The 13,114-nt window shown below is 39.7% G+C and overlaps 1 protein-coding gene across 4 annotated transcripts in view; it reads left to right on the forward strand.

The window, feature by feature from the left end:
• Positions 1 to 12,618, forward strand: part of SPOPL (speckle type BTB/POZ protein like) — a 74,297-nt gene extending 61,679 nt beyond the window's left edge. For all 4 annotated transcript variants that reach the window (XM_038421521.2, XM_043505071.1, XM_043505068.1 and 1 more), the window contains 3 exons: positions 6,510 to 6,652; positions 6,755 to 6,808; positions 8,295 to 12,618. In XM_038421521.2, the coding sequence (XP_038277449.1) occupies positions 6,510 to 6,652; positions 6,755 to 6,808; positions 8,295 to 8,439 (342 nt within the window). In that variant the 3' untranslated portion in view covers positions 8,440 to 12,618. The remainder of the gene's footprint in view (positions 1 to 6,509; positions 6,653 to 6,754; positions 6,809 to 8,294) is intronic.
• The last annotated feature ends 496 nt before the right edge of the window (positions 12,619 to 13,114 follow it).

Below are 13,114 nucleotides of genomic sequence, written 5' to 3' on the forward strand. Positions count from 1 at the left end.
ACTTTCACTGTTCCTCTGAAATGTTCCTCCTTCTGTTCTGCCCTTCTTGAAAAGGGGGACACCATCAACAACAACAACACAGTATTCAAGGTGATCTCATTCCATTTCATATTTTAACAAAATCTTTTTAAAATACTGTACAAATGTAATATCTTTTGCTCTTTCCACTGCTGTTGCACATTGAGCTGAAATTTCATCTAGCTGTCCACTATGAAGTCTAAGGGTATGTCTACACTACGAAATTAGGTTGATTTTATAGAAGTCGATTTTTAGAAATGATTTTATACAGTCGATTGTGTATGTCCCCATTAAACGCATTAAGTCAGCGGAGTGTGTCCTCAATACCGTGGCTAGCATTGACTTATGGAGCAGTGCACTGTGGGTAGCTATCCCACAGTTCCTGCAGTCTCTGCTGCCCATTGGAATTCTGGGTTAAATTCCCAATGCCTGATGGGGCAAAAGCATTGTCGAGGGTGGTTTTGGGTACATATCGTCAGTTGTCCCTCCCTCCCTTCCTTCCTTCCTCCCTCCCTCCCTCTATGAAAGCAATGGCAGATAATCGTTTCGCACCTTTTTTCCTGGGTTACCTGTGCAGACGCCATACCTTGGCAAGCATGGAGCCCACTCAGCTCACCGCTGCTGTTGTGAGCATTGTAAACACCTTGCGCATTATCCTGAAGTATGTGCAGAACTGAGCTAAGAGATGCCAGCATGAGGACGATTGTGATGAGGACATGGACACAGATATTGCTGAAGCACAGGCTGTGGCAATCGGGATATCATGGCGGCAGTGGGGCTGTTTGATATAGTGGAACGCCGATTCTGGGCACAGCGAACAAGCATAGACTGGTGGGACCACATAGTGTTGCAGGTCTGGGATGATTCACAGTGGCTCCGAAACTTTCGCATGCGTAAAACCACTTTCCTTGAACTTTGTGAGTTGCTTTCACCCGCCCTGAAGTGTAGGAATACCAAGATGAGACCTGCCTTGACTGTTGAGAAGCGAGTAGCAATAGCTCTGTGGAAGCTTGCAACTCCTGACTTCTACTGATCAGTTGGGAATCAATTTGCAGCAGGCAAGTCTACTGTGGAGACTGCTGTGACCCAAGTAGCCAGTGCAATCACCGACGTTCTGCTATCAAGGGTAGTGACTCTTAGAAATGTGCAGGTCATACTGGATGGCTTTGCTGCAATGGGGTTCCCTAACTGTGGTGGGGCGATCGACGGAACACATATCCCTATCTTGGCACTGGACCACCTTGCCAACCAGTACGTAAACCACAAGGGGTACTTCTCAATAGTGCTGCAAGTACTGGTGGATCACAAGGGACGTTTCACCGATGTCAGCGCGGGATGGCCGGGAAAGGTGCATGACGCTCACATCTTTAGGAACTCGGGGCTGTTCGAGCAGTTGCAAGAAGGGGCTTACTTCCCAGACCAGAAAATTACCGTTGGGGATGTTGAAATGCCAATAGTTACCCTTGGGGACCCAGCCTACCCCTTGCTCCCATGGCTCATGAAGCCGTACACAGGCAGCCTGGACAGTAGTAAGGAGCAGTGCAACTATAGGCTGAGCAAGTGCAGAATGGTGGTAAAATGTGCCTTTGGACGTTTAAAAGCTCGCTGGTGCTGTTTGCTGACTAGATTAGACCTCAGCGCAACCAGCATTCCCATTGTTATTGCTACTTGCTGTGTGCTCCATAATATCTATAAGAGTAAGGGGGAGACGTTATGGCGGGGTGGGAGGTTGAGGCAAATAGCCTGGCAGCCGATTCTGAGCAGCCAGATGCTTGGGCGATTAGAATAACACGGCTAGGCGTGCTGCGCGTTAGAGAGGCTTTGAAAACCAGTTTCATGACTGGCCAGACTACGGTGTGACAGTTGTGTGTATTTCTTCTTGCTGCAAATCCACCCCCTTTGTTGATTTTAATTCCTTGTAAGCCAACCACCCTCCCCCCCCTTCAGTCACAGCTGGCAAAGGAAATAAAGTAACTACTGTTTTGAAACCATGCCTTCTTTCTTTATTAATTTGAAAAAAGTGAGCTAACTGACAAGGTAGCCTGGGTGGGGTGGGGTGCAGGAGGAGGGAAGGACAAGGCCCCTTTGCTTATTGTAGCCACACTACAAATCAAAACTATTTGAATGACAGCCTTCTGTTGCTTGAGCCATCCTGTGGAGTGGAGGGGCGGGGTGGGGCGTCTAGAGCTTCCCTTCCCCCCCCCCCCACGTTCTTGGACGTCTGGGTGAGGAGGATATAGAACTTGGGGAGAAGGGCAGGCGGTTGTACAATGGATGCAGCGGGGGTTTGTGCTCTTGTTGGCTTTCCTTCAGCTCTAACAGACACTTCATCATGTCTGTTTACTCCCCCATTAGCCTCAGCATCCCCTCCTGCCTCTGCTCTTCGTGCTCACTTAATGCTTTCCTGGCCTCTGACACTGAATGCCTCCATGCATTAAGCTGTGCCCTATCAGTGCGGGAGGATTGCAGGAGCTCGGAAAACATGTCATCGCAAGTGTGGTTTTGTTTTTTTTTTTCACCTTCTGACCTGCAATAACCTCAGGGACGGAGATGATAGGGGGAGTATAGAAACATTTGCACTGAAGGGAGTGGACATAAAAAGGGAGTAAAATTTAAGATACATTTCTGAGAACAAAAGGGAGACTCTTTCACAGTGAATCAAGCAATTCACAGCACATGTGCTTTAGGTCACGTTTTGCCTTTTATATTGAGTGCCTGCTGTATGGTGACACATCACACACGTCTGGGCAACAGAATTCAGTTTTCAGGCAGCCATGGTAAGCCTTTTGGTACCCGGGGTTGGCTTCTTCCATCTTCATAATATGTGGGAATGGTTTCCAACTGCAGCACCATCCTTTCCCATAGCAAGCAATGCCAGTTGGGTTTCACATTTAAAAGGAGGGGCTGCAGTTTTCGGGTGGATGTGCAGCACACACCTCTCCCCACCCCACCGCATGGCTGTTCTCTGGGATGATCCCTTCACCCCTCCCACCGCCACGTGGCTTTTCTCTGGGATGATCCCTTTTAGTCAAGTGCAAGCAAGCCAGCATGAACGGGGTCATTTTATTGTTCCCTTACAAAAATTCCCCTATTTCAACCAGGTGACCATGAATGATGTCACTCTCCCAAGGCTAACACAGAAAGATAAAGACTGACTGTTGCTTGAATGCGACCAAAACCCAGGAGCATTCGCTGCCATGCTTTGTGCTGCAATGATTCCAGACTACTTGCTACTGGCTTGGAGTGGTAAAGTGTCCTACCGTGGAGGACAAAATAAGACCGCACTCCCAAGAAACCTTCTGCAAAGGCTTTCAGAGTACCTCCAGGAGAGCTTCATGGAGATGTCCCTGGAGGATTCCCGCTCCATCCCCAGACACGTTAACAGACTTTTCCAGTAGCTGTACTGGCCCCGAATACATCCCAATTCTTCAGGGCAAATCAAACATTAAACAGCAAACGTATTGCTTTTAAACCCTATACTGAAGTTACAAATGTGCACTCACCTTCTCCAGCTTCAGGGTCAGGGATCCTGCCTTGGGAGGGTATTGGCTCAAAGGTGATGAAAAGCTCCTGGCTGCCGGGAAGAACGGATTCACCACTTGCCTGCTGCACATTCTCCTCTTCCTCTTTCTCATCCACAAAATCCTCCTCCCTGTTGTGTGAGACTCCCCCCTTGCAGGTGTCCATGGACAGTGGTGGGGTAGTGGTAGGGTCCCCCTCCTAGAACGCTATGCAGCTGATCATAGAAGCGGCATGTATGTGGCACTGACCAGGAGCGACCCTTTGCCTCCTTTGTCTTTTGGTAGGCTTGCCTGAGCTCCTTAACTTTCACGCGGCACTGCTGCGTGTTCCTGTTGTTGCCTCTCTCCACCATGCCCTGTGCAATTTTGGCATGTATATTAGCATTTCTCCTTTTTGATCGGAGTTCAGCCTGCACAGATTCTTCTCCCCATACAGCAATCAGATCCAGTGTCTCCCTTTCGGTCCATGCTGAAGCTCGTTTGCGATTCTGGGGGAACTGCATGGTCACCTGTGCTGCTGAGCTCGCTGTGCTGACCAAATAGGAAATGAAATTGAAAATTTCCCGGGGCTTTTACTGTGTACCTGGCTAGTGCATTGGAGTTCAAAGTGCTGTCCAGAGCGGTCACATTGGAGCACTCTGGGATAGCTTCCGGAGGCCAATACCGTCTAATTGCATCTGCACTACCCCCAAATTCGACCCAGCAAGGTTGATTTTAGCACTACTCCTCTCGCCAGGGAGGAGTACAGAAGTTGATTTTAAGAGCCCTTTAGGTCGACTGAATGGGGTTGGTTGTGAGGTCGATTTTAAAACGAATGCCTCTAAACATGGCTAAATTTGACCTAACCCCATAGTGTAGACCAGGGCTTAGTTATCTTCTTCTAAGTGGGTATAAGTAATTTAAAAGCCAGCCATATGTGAACTGTTCGCTTTGTTCCTTGCAAGGTGCATTACCTTAGACTTGTCTACATTTTATCTGTTGTCATGCCCAATAATGTAGCTGTGTTTCCAGGTCCTTCACCAACTATTTAGTTGACTTTGCATAGAGACTCCTACTAGGTTAGAGAAGCAGATTTTTTCTTATATGGAATCTGTACTGGTTTGTTTGTTATACTAATCTGAAATTATATCTTGAAGAAATTTTTCTGGTACTGAAGTAAGGTTTATAGCTCCCATGATCAACCCTAGCACCTTCTTTAACATACACACAGCACTGACTTGCCCCTTAGTGGCTAAATTTGTCAAAAACTTCATTCTTATATTCCTTCTGAACTATTGGATTAGTGCTATCCAGGCTTTGATGATGCAGTAGTTTAGTTCTCCTCTCATACCTCTCTCTGACAGTGCCTCATCTTCAGGATCTCATTGAGTCTGAGACAGATGTTAAAGGCACTCAAGAGAGGAGAGAAGTGGAGAAGTAGTGTTTCTGTATGAATTAAGACTTTTATCCAAGGCATGATTGCTAAATACAGAGAATGTAATAACTAGAAACTGCCAAAGGCTGCTTGCTCGGCCTTTCTCATGAATGAAAAATAATAGTCTGAAAAAGTAGTTCTGCAATGTTACAAAAGCAACTCTATTAAACTTCTGTCTTGTCTGCTAGGGATGACTTTATCATAACTGGCTTTTATTTATATAATCCAAATAGAAGCACCCTAGAAAACAGTACAACAATACATCTAAAATAAAAATAATGTGGTCTGAGAATAGAAAAAATTAGCTAAGAAATAAAGTGGTAGAGTTTTCCTTTGTGCAGATAAATATTAATATAAATAAAATGCAAATAAAAAGTAACAAATACATGTGGCAGCTTCACTATTTTGTGCAGCGATTGTTTCTAAATTTGTCATGGAGACTTTAGAATTACTTTTACAAATGATTGATTCTAAAGTAAGTAACCACACAGAAAAAAGATCTAGGTGGTTGTATGTACAGCTTAATGAAAACCTGCTCAATTTGCAGCAGTGGTCAAAAAGTAAACTATTAAGATGTATACAATACGAAAGAGAATACACAAAATGATTCCTTTACATATCAATAGCATACCTTTATCTAGATTGCTGGGTTCAGTTCTGGTCACCCTATCTCAATAATATAGCAGATATATGAGAGGTGCATAGATGGGAAAACTAAATGATTTGAGGCATGGAAAAAATTCTGTATTATGTGACTCAAGTTTGGGATCCTTTAAATTAAGGACAGATTGTGATACTTTATTTGCATAGTACCTATCAGTTTCTCCCTGAAAGAGTGGGGGATATTATAAAGGTATACAAAAAAAGAAAGCTTTCAGTGGGGAAATTAGGTACTCCTTATTCACCCTTTTTCTTTGTACGAGAATTATTGAACATTTACTGAAATACAACAAATTTATAACTGACCAGGGTTTTTGGGGGATTCGTGTATACCTTTGGAATTTACTCTCAATGGTATATTGTGGCAATAAGAGGTTAGGAGAAGTTTAAAAGAGTTATGTCTAATAATGCAATTATGGATGTTCTATCTAGGGAATAAGCAAATCACTGGCAGGGGTTAGGAAGAACCTTCCCCTCCAGTGGAATTTTGTATAATTTTCCTCTGAGGTTTCTTGCACTTTAATCTGAAATTTCTGAGACTGGACACTGTGAAATATTTTACTGGATTATTGAGCCAGTGGTCTGATCTGATATTGCAGTTCCTGTAATCCTAATGTTTAAACAACAACATTGATGGCTTCTCTTCATCTTTTCTTCGTTAGTACAGGGGAAAAGGGGGAATTAATTTTAAGGTAATTAATAATTTAATAATTTTAATTATATTAATTATAACTTTTTAATAATTCTCCTGTGAGGAACACTAGCCAATCATCAGGAATGGTGCTAAGCACGTCACAGGAGTGGGGCAAATTGTGTTTTAGATTTGTTGTACTTTACAGATTACAGCAGAAAGAATAAGTGTGAAGAATGATTAGTATAGTTTTTTCTTTCATTAGTATGCACTGGAACGGCTGAAGGTCATGTGTGAGGAGGCACTCTGTAGTAACCTCTCAGTAGAAAACGTTGCTGACATTCTTATCCTCGCAGATTTGCACAGTGCAGAACAGTTGAAAGCACAAGCAATAGATTTTATTAACAGGCAAGTAATGTTCCTTTATTACACTTTGAAATAATGTCTTAAATATCTGTACTTAAATATCCTTTCCTTCTAAATGTTTTTGTATAACTTCCCCTGTCATAGGTGCAGTGTTCTTAGACAACTTGGGTGTAAAGATGGGAAAAACTGGAATAGCAAGTAAGTAAAATGATTCACAAAGTTTAAAGTTACTTTTTCCTACACAAGAGTATATCCCAAATTACCCACTAGTACAAGAGAGCCATACTCTGCTTTGACTGCCATGGGAGTAAAGACAAACCTGCTATAGTCTGTTTAGCAGTGGAAGGCATCCTTTGTAAATGTCAATGCCACCTTCATTCTCATATGATTGAGATAATTGCTGATTGCAAGTGAAGTAAAGCTGCTGCAACAGAAGCCTTGCTTTCTGGGAGATGCTTCCCCACAGTTCTTCGCCCACTTTATCTTCCCTTCCACAAAGGAGAAGAGCTGAGGCTAGTCTGTCCTCTGCCAGAAGATGACGACAACAGCAGCCAACATTAGCTTTTACTTATTCACTTCAGTACAGTTTGCTGCTTCGGGGAGCAGTGAGAGAGCAGCAGCAAACTGTGCAAATGCATCTTTTCCTCCCTTTATATATAAACCTGCCAAGTTTCTCTTTGTGCCCATGAAGACTGCAGCAAAGTAAGAGGCCCTACTCCAGAGCAGATGGAATAGAGAGCAACTACGGCTGGCTGGAACATAGATGTGGGGAGTGGGGCTACTATTTTGTATTATGACAATGTACAAAGGCTCCAGCCAGGATCAGGACTCTATTGTATTAGGCACTCTGCAAATACACAGACAGCCACAGAGCTCTCATTCTAATATGAAAGAAGAGGCAACAAATAAGCGAGACAAGCAGGAAGGGGAGGTAGAAATAAGGTGACAAACATATTTCCAGTGCTGGGCATCAGTATAAGAACCTAGATAGATAAGATCACACAGTTAGCTAGGTTAGCTGGTACATAGTTTGACTGTTTCAAATCATTTTAACTTTTAAAAACAAAGATATAAAAATCAGCTATCTTCTGTTGTTCTACAACCTAACTCTCTATGGTTGCCTGCTTTCCTGTAAGTGGTGTAACTGAAGTGGGTCTTGAGGAGAGAGTTGGCCTGGCCTGACAATTCTTGCGTTCTCCCAAAGTGTGCACAGGGGCGCTGGAACTTCTGAACAGTTTCTAAGGGTACCTTTTCTTTACTCACCTGCAACAAAAGGTTTTCATATCCATATGTCCCCCAGGATACAGCATGTACTGCCACAGTGTCAGTGAGCTCAGTAGTGAAGATTTATAACTGGCATATAAAATACGTTGATACTCTTCTTACAGACTGCCACACAATTAGTGTATAGTCTTGGCTGAAGGCATGGCATAGATCATTTCACTCTGGGGAAAATTTCAACTATAGAACAGTGCTAAATATATTTCTTCCAGTTAATCTGTAGTTTCACTAAAGTATAAGCAAATACAGTATTGGTTACAAATAACATATAACTATACTCAAATACAATATTCCACGTGTCAAATCATTCTAAGTATTTTCCGGCGTCAGCTTTTAGAGGATTCAGCATTATATGGACATAAATAATTTTAACTGTGGTTATTCTTAAACCTTTTGTTTTCAGCCAAGCAACAGACATAATGGAAACAGCAGGCTGGAAGTCCATGATCCACTCTCATCCTCACTTAGTGGCAGAGGCCTTTCGAGCATTAGCATCTGCACAATGTCCACAGTTTGGCATTCCACGCAAACGACTAAAGCAGTCATGAAATCTTCCATGAACTTTAGAGAAACTGAAATGACTCTACTCCTCCATGTCCAGAGGTGTTTTCACAAACCATAACAAGAATTTTTGTTATCCTTGTCCACAGAACAGAAGCTGAAAAAGCCTATTGTTTGCTTTTCAGTTGGATAATTTATGGTTTAATCCTCAGCTTTAAATTAGACTGATTACTCTCTAATTCACTGAAAGGCCTTAAATTATCTTCAATGACTCTCTAGTCCATATAGTCTAATGTATCTTGATTTTTTTTTTTATTGTGCCTTGTCTTTTTGACTAGGCTATGCAGGATTGCACTAGCTCCATAATGCAGTAAAGTTGATAACTGAAGATTAACTTTTGAAAGGGATCTTCCATTATTTTCAAAAAAAAAAAAATGAAGATTATAGTTTGGTTCTGTGCTAACTGGAAGGTTTCAACTAGACTCTCTTTAAAAGCACTTGAACTGGAGGCACATAATGTGCCCCCAATCCAAGTACAATACATAGGGAGAACCAGTTTACTTTCAGAGGATGCCAACAGGCTATTAATGGCAATATACTGCTTTGAACATAATTTATTTTTCATTGTGGGGGCAAATATGCAATGGTTTGGCCCAAAAATGTATTTTCAATATAGTTTGTAATGCCTATTGTGTGTATGTCAAAGCTGTCCAACAAACGTTAAAAAAGAAACACATAATAAACCTTTTGCCTGTGTTTCTTTATGGTCCATCACTAGTTTACATTTAATGGAGAATAGGGTGAGAGGTAAAGATTTTTCTGTGAAGAAAGAATAGTATTGTATTTGAAGAAAAATTATTTATATCCCACATGTATGGTTACATAGAAAAGTAAAGGATGCATAGAATGACCAAATGTAAATTTAAGAAATGGGCCAAATGGATTCTGATTATGCACTTTTAATGCGTAACTTTTGTATGTTGTGTGGTACATATATATTTTGCTTTTGATGAATTAATGAGGTACTGGTAATTGTGGCATAACTTTTTAAATACATTTTAAGGTGCCCACAGCCACATGGGATTTAGTTTTCTTATTAAGAACAAGAAAAGCATGTCTTTGAAGACTTAATTGAACGTGACTATTGTAAGCGCTCATGTTCTATGTTGAATATTTTCACATTTTTGAGAAAAGCATGTGAATGACGACACAAAACTTTGGAAGAGGGTCTGTTCTCCACCCAACATGTGTGCATAATTTCCATTCACACCAGTGGAAGTAACGTATAGTAGGAAGAATAGGTACCTGAAATGTCAGATGGTATTTGCAAGCATAGACTTGCTTTTTCTAGCATTTCAGTTGTTGTACTAGCATTGTGGATGGTATTGAAATTCTGCATAATGTGAAAAGGATGAAACATTTGTAAACTACTTATCATGGGCCAGTTCTTTATTATATGAACTTTAGCTTTAATACCAACATTTTCAGTGTTTGATAGCTTTGTTTACAATTGCAGGGGAAATCTGCAGTAGTGCTAAATGTTTCCTGAGTTATAACATTGAATTTACTGTAAGGGTGGTAATATGCTATATTTTTTGTTTGGCAAGATTGCATTTAACAGTGGGAAATGAGAGGAGATCTCACTGTAATTTATAAACATATTATTAAGATAAAGACTTCAGTTTGCCTATAGACTTACATGAAAAATGAAATTTAAGATTTACCTTCTGAAAAGATATCTCCTTCCTAATTTCTTTAAGATTTCTCAGAATTAATGCTAATGAAGTTTTAGGAGGGTAAAGTATATATGCTTTTATATTTTGTTACTAAGTAAACCTTTAGCATAGACCGACCGGAAATAAGTGCCCAGTCCAGTTTTTAAAAAACAAACCTCCAAATGCTTGCACACACTGTGTTTGAACTAAATCTTAATGTGGCTTAAATAGAAAATCTTCTTAGACAAGTATCTGAACGGTACAGGGGGCATCTTACCTGACTCTATTTATGGAGCAATTTATCAATTTTTTCTTTAAATATTTAATCTAAATTAAGATTTTGTAAGCATTCTTCATAATAGGGTTTATAAGGATCCTTGTTCCCTCCAAAATGTGACATTTTTGCCTCAGTGTGTATAACAAATTAGAACTAATATATTCATACTCATCATGAACAAGCTCACTGTTGAAACTTGCAGCTCTAATATACAAAGTGACTTGAATATTTAATACTGTAATTATGATTGTCCAGTTCAGCTTGTTCTAAATTACAACATACAGCTATCTAATGCGAAGCTTAAGGATTTTGTTCTGAAGAATTTTTTTAAAAAGCTTAATAGCACACTTTGTACCAAAAAATGTCAAACACTGTGCTGTAAGTATATCTACATTTGTAGAAATATCCATTTTTCCAGTAAGGCAGTGCACACCATATACAGTCATGGAAAATCACGACAATTGATCTGCATATATTTGATTTATTATGTATAATTTTAAGTTTGTCAGCTCTTAAGAAAAAGGTAAAACAATTGCTGTATTCTTCAGTGTGTACTAATTATTCACCTTCTCATTCTTGGTTGAACCACATGCAGTGTTCTCACCCAAATAAATAGCTGGTCAGAACAATTTTCTCCTTTTAGATTCAGCCCCTTGTTTTTATTCCCCACATCTCAAAAGTATGTCCTTTAAAAACACAATGACCAGTTTTAAGTTCAGCAGATGTAAAACTCTCTCTAGTATAAAAATACTTTTTTTTTTTTTTTTTTTTTTTTCAGGCCAGCATACAGAAATCCTGAAAATGTATTTAGTCTGTGTAAAGGATTTGGAGCACAAAGTGTGATGGTGTCTTGTTTTGGCTTTCTAACACTACTCTCTTAAATATACAATGGCTACCACTTTCAAACTTTTCTAGGGAGAACTCTGCGCGCACACACACGCGCGTCTGTGTGTGTGTGTATCTGTGATTTTGTGTGGTGGTTTTTTTGTTTTTGGTTTGTTTTTTTTGACTTTCTAAAAAAAAGCACTCAGTTCACCGTTGAAATGATGGTAGAGCTGATTACATCATTTTTCCATTTGAACCTTTCCTGGGGAGGTGTTTTGAATGAAGTTTAAAAAAAATCCTTGTTTTATAGTCCATTTACTGCATTCTGAAGTATGAACACATAGTGCCTTTTCTAGGATACCTTTGCAATGAATACAAGATTAATATGATATTAAATCTTTTAAAAAGGTATTTTACAAGCTCTTCAGGAGAATGCTGTTTGGTACAAAAATAACTAGAGTTGAGGTAGATACAAGTTATGGAATACTGATTTGAACTCCACCATGTTTTGCTTGGTTCTTATTTGGTTCTTAAATTCAGATTACTGTCTGGATAATAAATACTAAAACTTTTAGCAAGGTTTACAGACTTGTGTATTAGATAATAGTCTCCTGCAAAAATATAATACTGGTTGTATGATTACAGACTGATTGTTTTGTTTGTGACTTCTTAAATGTGGAAATTGCAAACACAAAGGAAGGTTTAAGTTATCTAGGGTGATTTGGGTCTTACACTTCAAGTATTTGATTCTCATAGTGATTTAAATATTTAGAGTGAAACTCACCACTGTGTTTAGGGACAGCATAAGGCTACCACCTACCCTCATAGAATAATCCACCCTCATGAAATAAGACTACTGTTATAGAAGATACCAGAGTGCAAACTGCGATACAACTAATAGCTATCAGAACTAACATTAAAATCTGCAGTTTACCCAAATTAAATATTCTTAATTTTAATTTACACTAAAATTCACTATTAACTTTTCTCTCAAATGCCGTTGATCTCATGGTACGTGTGTAGTTTATAGTCTATCTTAATTAGTCTCACAACTTGGCTTTTCTTTGCAGTAAATGGACTTAGTTTGGAAAGGGAATTCTTTTTTTTAAGTGTTTGCATTGGTAGACTTCATCACTCTCTGTAACCTAGCTAATCCTGGTTTTTGAGACTTCGAAAAGAAGGCTTAACATAAATGAGTCCTAGTTTAGAGATGAAACAAATGAAATGATCTAGACCTGTTTTGAGGTGGAAATGATTAAGAGAATTCAGATACGTGAACACTTGCATCAAACCATCCAGCATTTTTATCAGCTGATGTTAATGGTGAAATACTTTTTGTATCTTGTTGCTGAAAATATTTTTTGCATTTCAGCACATCAAGTTACAATAAAGTTGTTACTTATACAGAATTGTTCTGTGCAAGTTGTATTTTCTTTTGGATTTGGAACTCATTATAGTTACCTATGCCTCTTCTCTTGAGATAAGAGTATTTTAATAGACATATATACTTAAGACAATTAAGAAATTTAAAATGGTGTAGGAGGTTGTTGATGGCTTTTCCAGTAGAGAGCATATCACAGCCTTGTTCCACAATCTTCACTGGCTTTTGGTTAGTCTTCAGGCTGGTGTTTAAATATTTTGACCTATAAAACTCTAAATATTTTGATACCTGCCTACCTGAGAGACCAGCTTCTCCCCATGCAATACCTCCAAAGTGGTGATCATTGGGGGAGGTATCCAAGCTAAAATCCTTTGGTTTAAAAATGAGGGGGTAGTGGAGGCTCTATAAAAATCCTTGTCTGTCTTCCATTTCCACCACAGAACCAAGACCTTAAAAGAATAGTACAAGACTCATTGAAAGCCTAAGAAAATTAATGAGTGGACATAGATATATGAGGGGCAGAT

The sequence above is a fragment of the Dermochelys coriacea genome, chromosome 11 (assembly GCF_009764565.3).
Source record: "Dermochelys coriacea isolate rDerCor1 chromosome 11, rDerCor1.pri.v4, whole genome shotgun sequence".
NCBI lineage: Eukaryota > Metazoa > Chordata > Testudines > Dermochelyidae > Dermochelys > Dermochelys coriacea.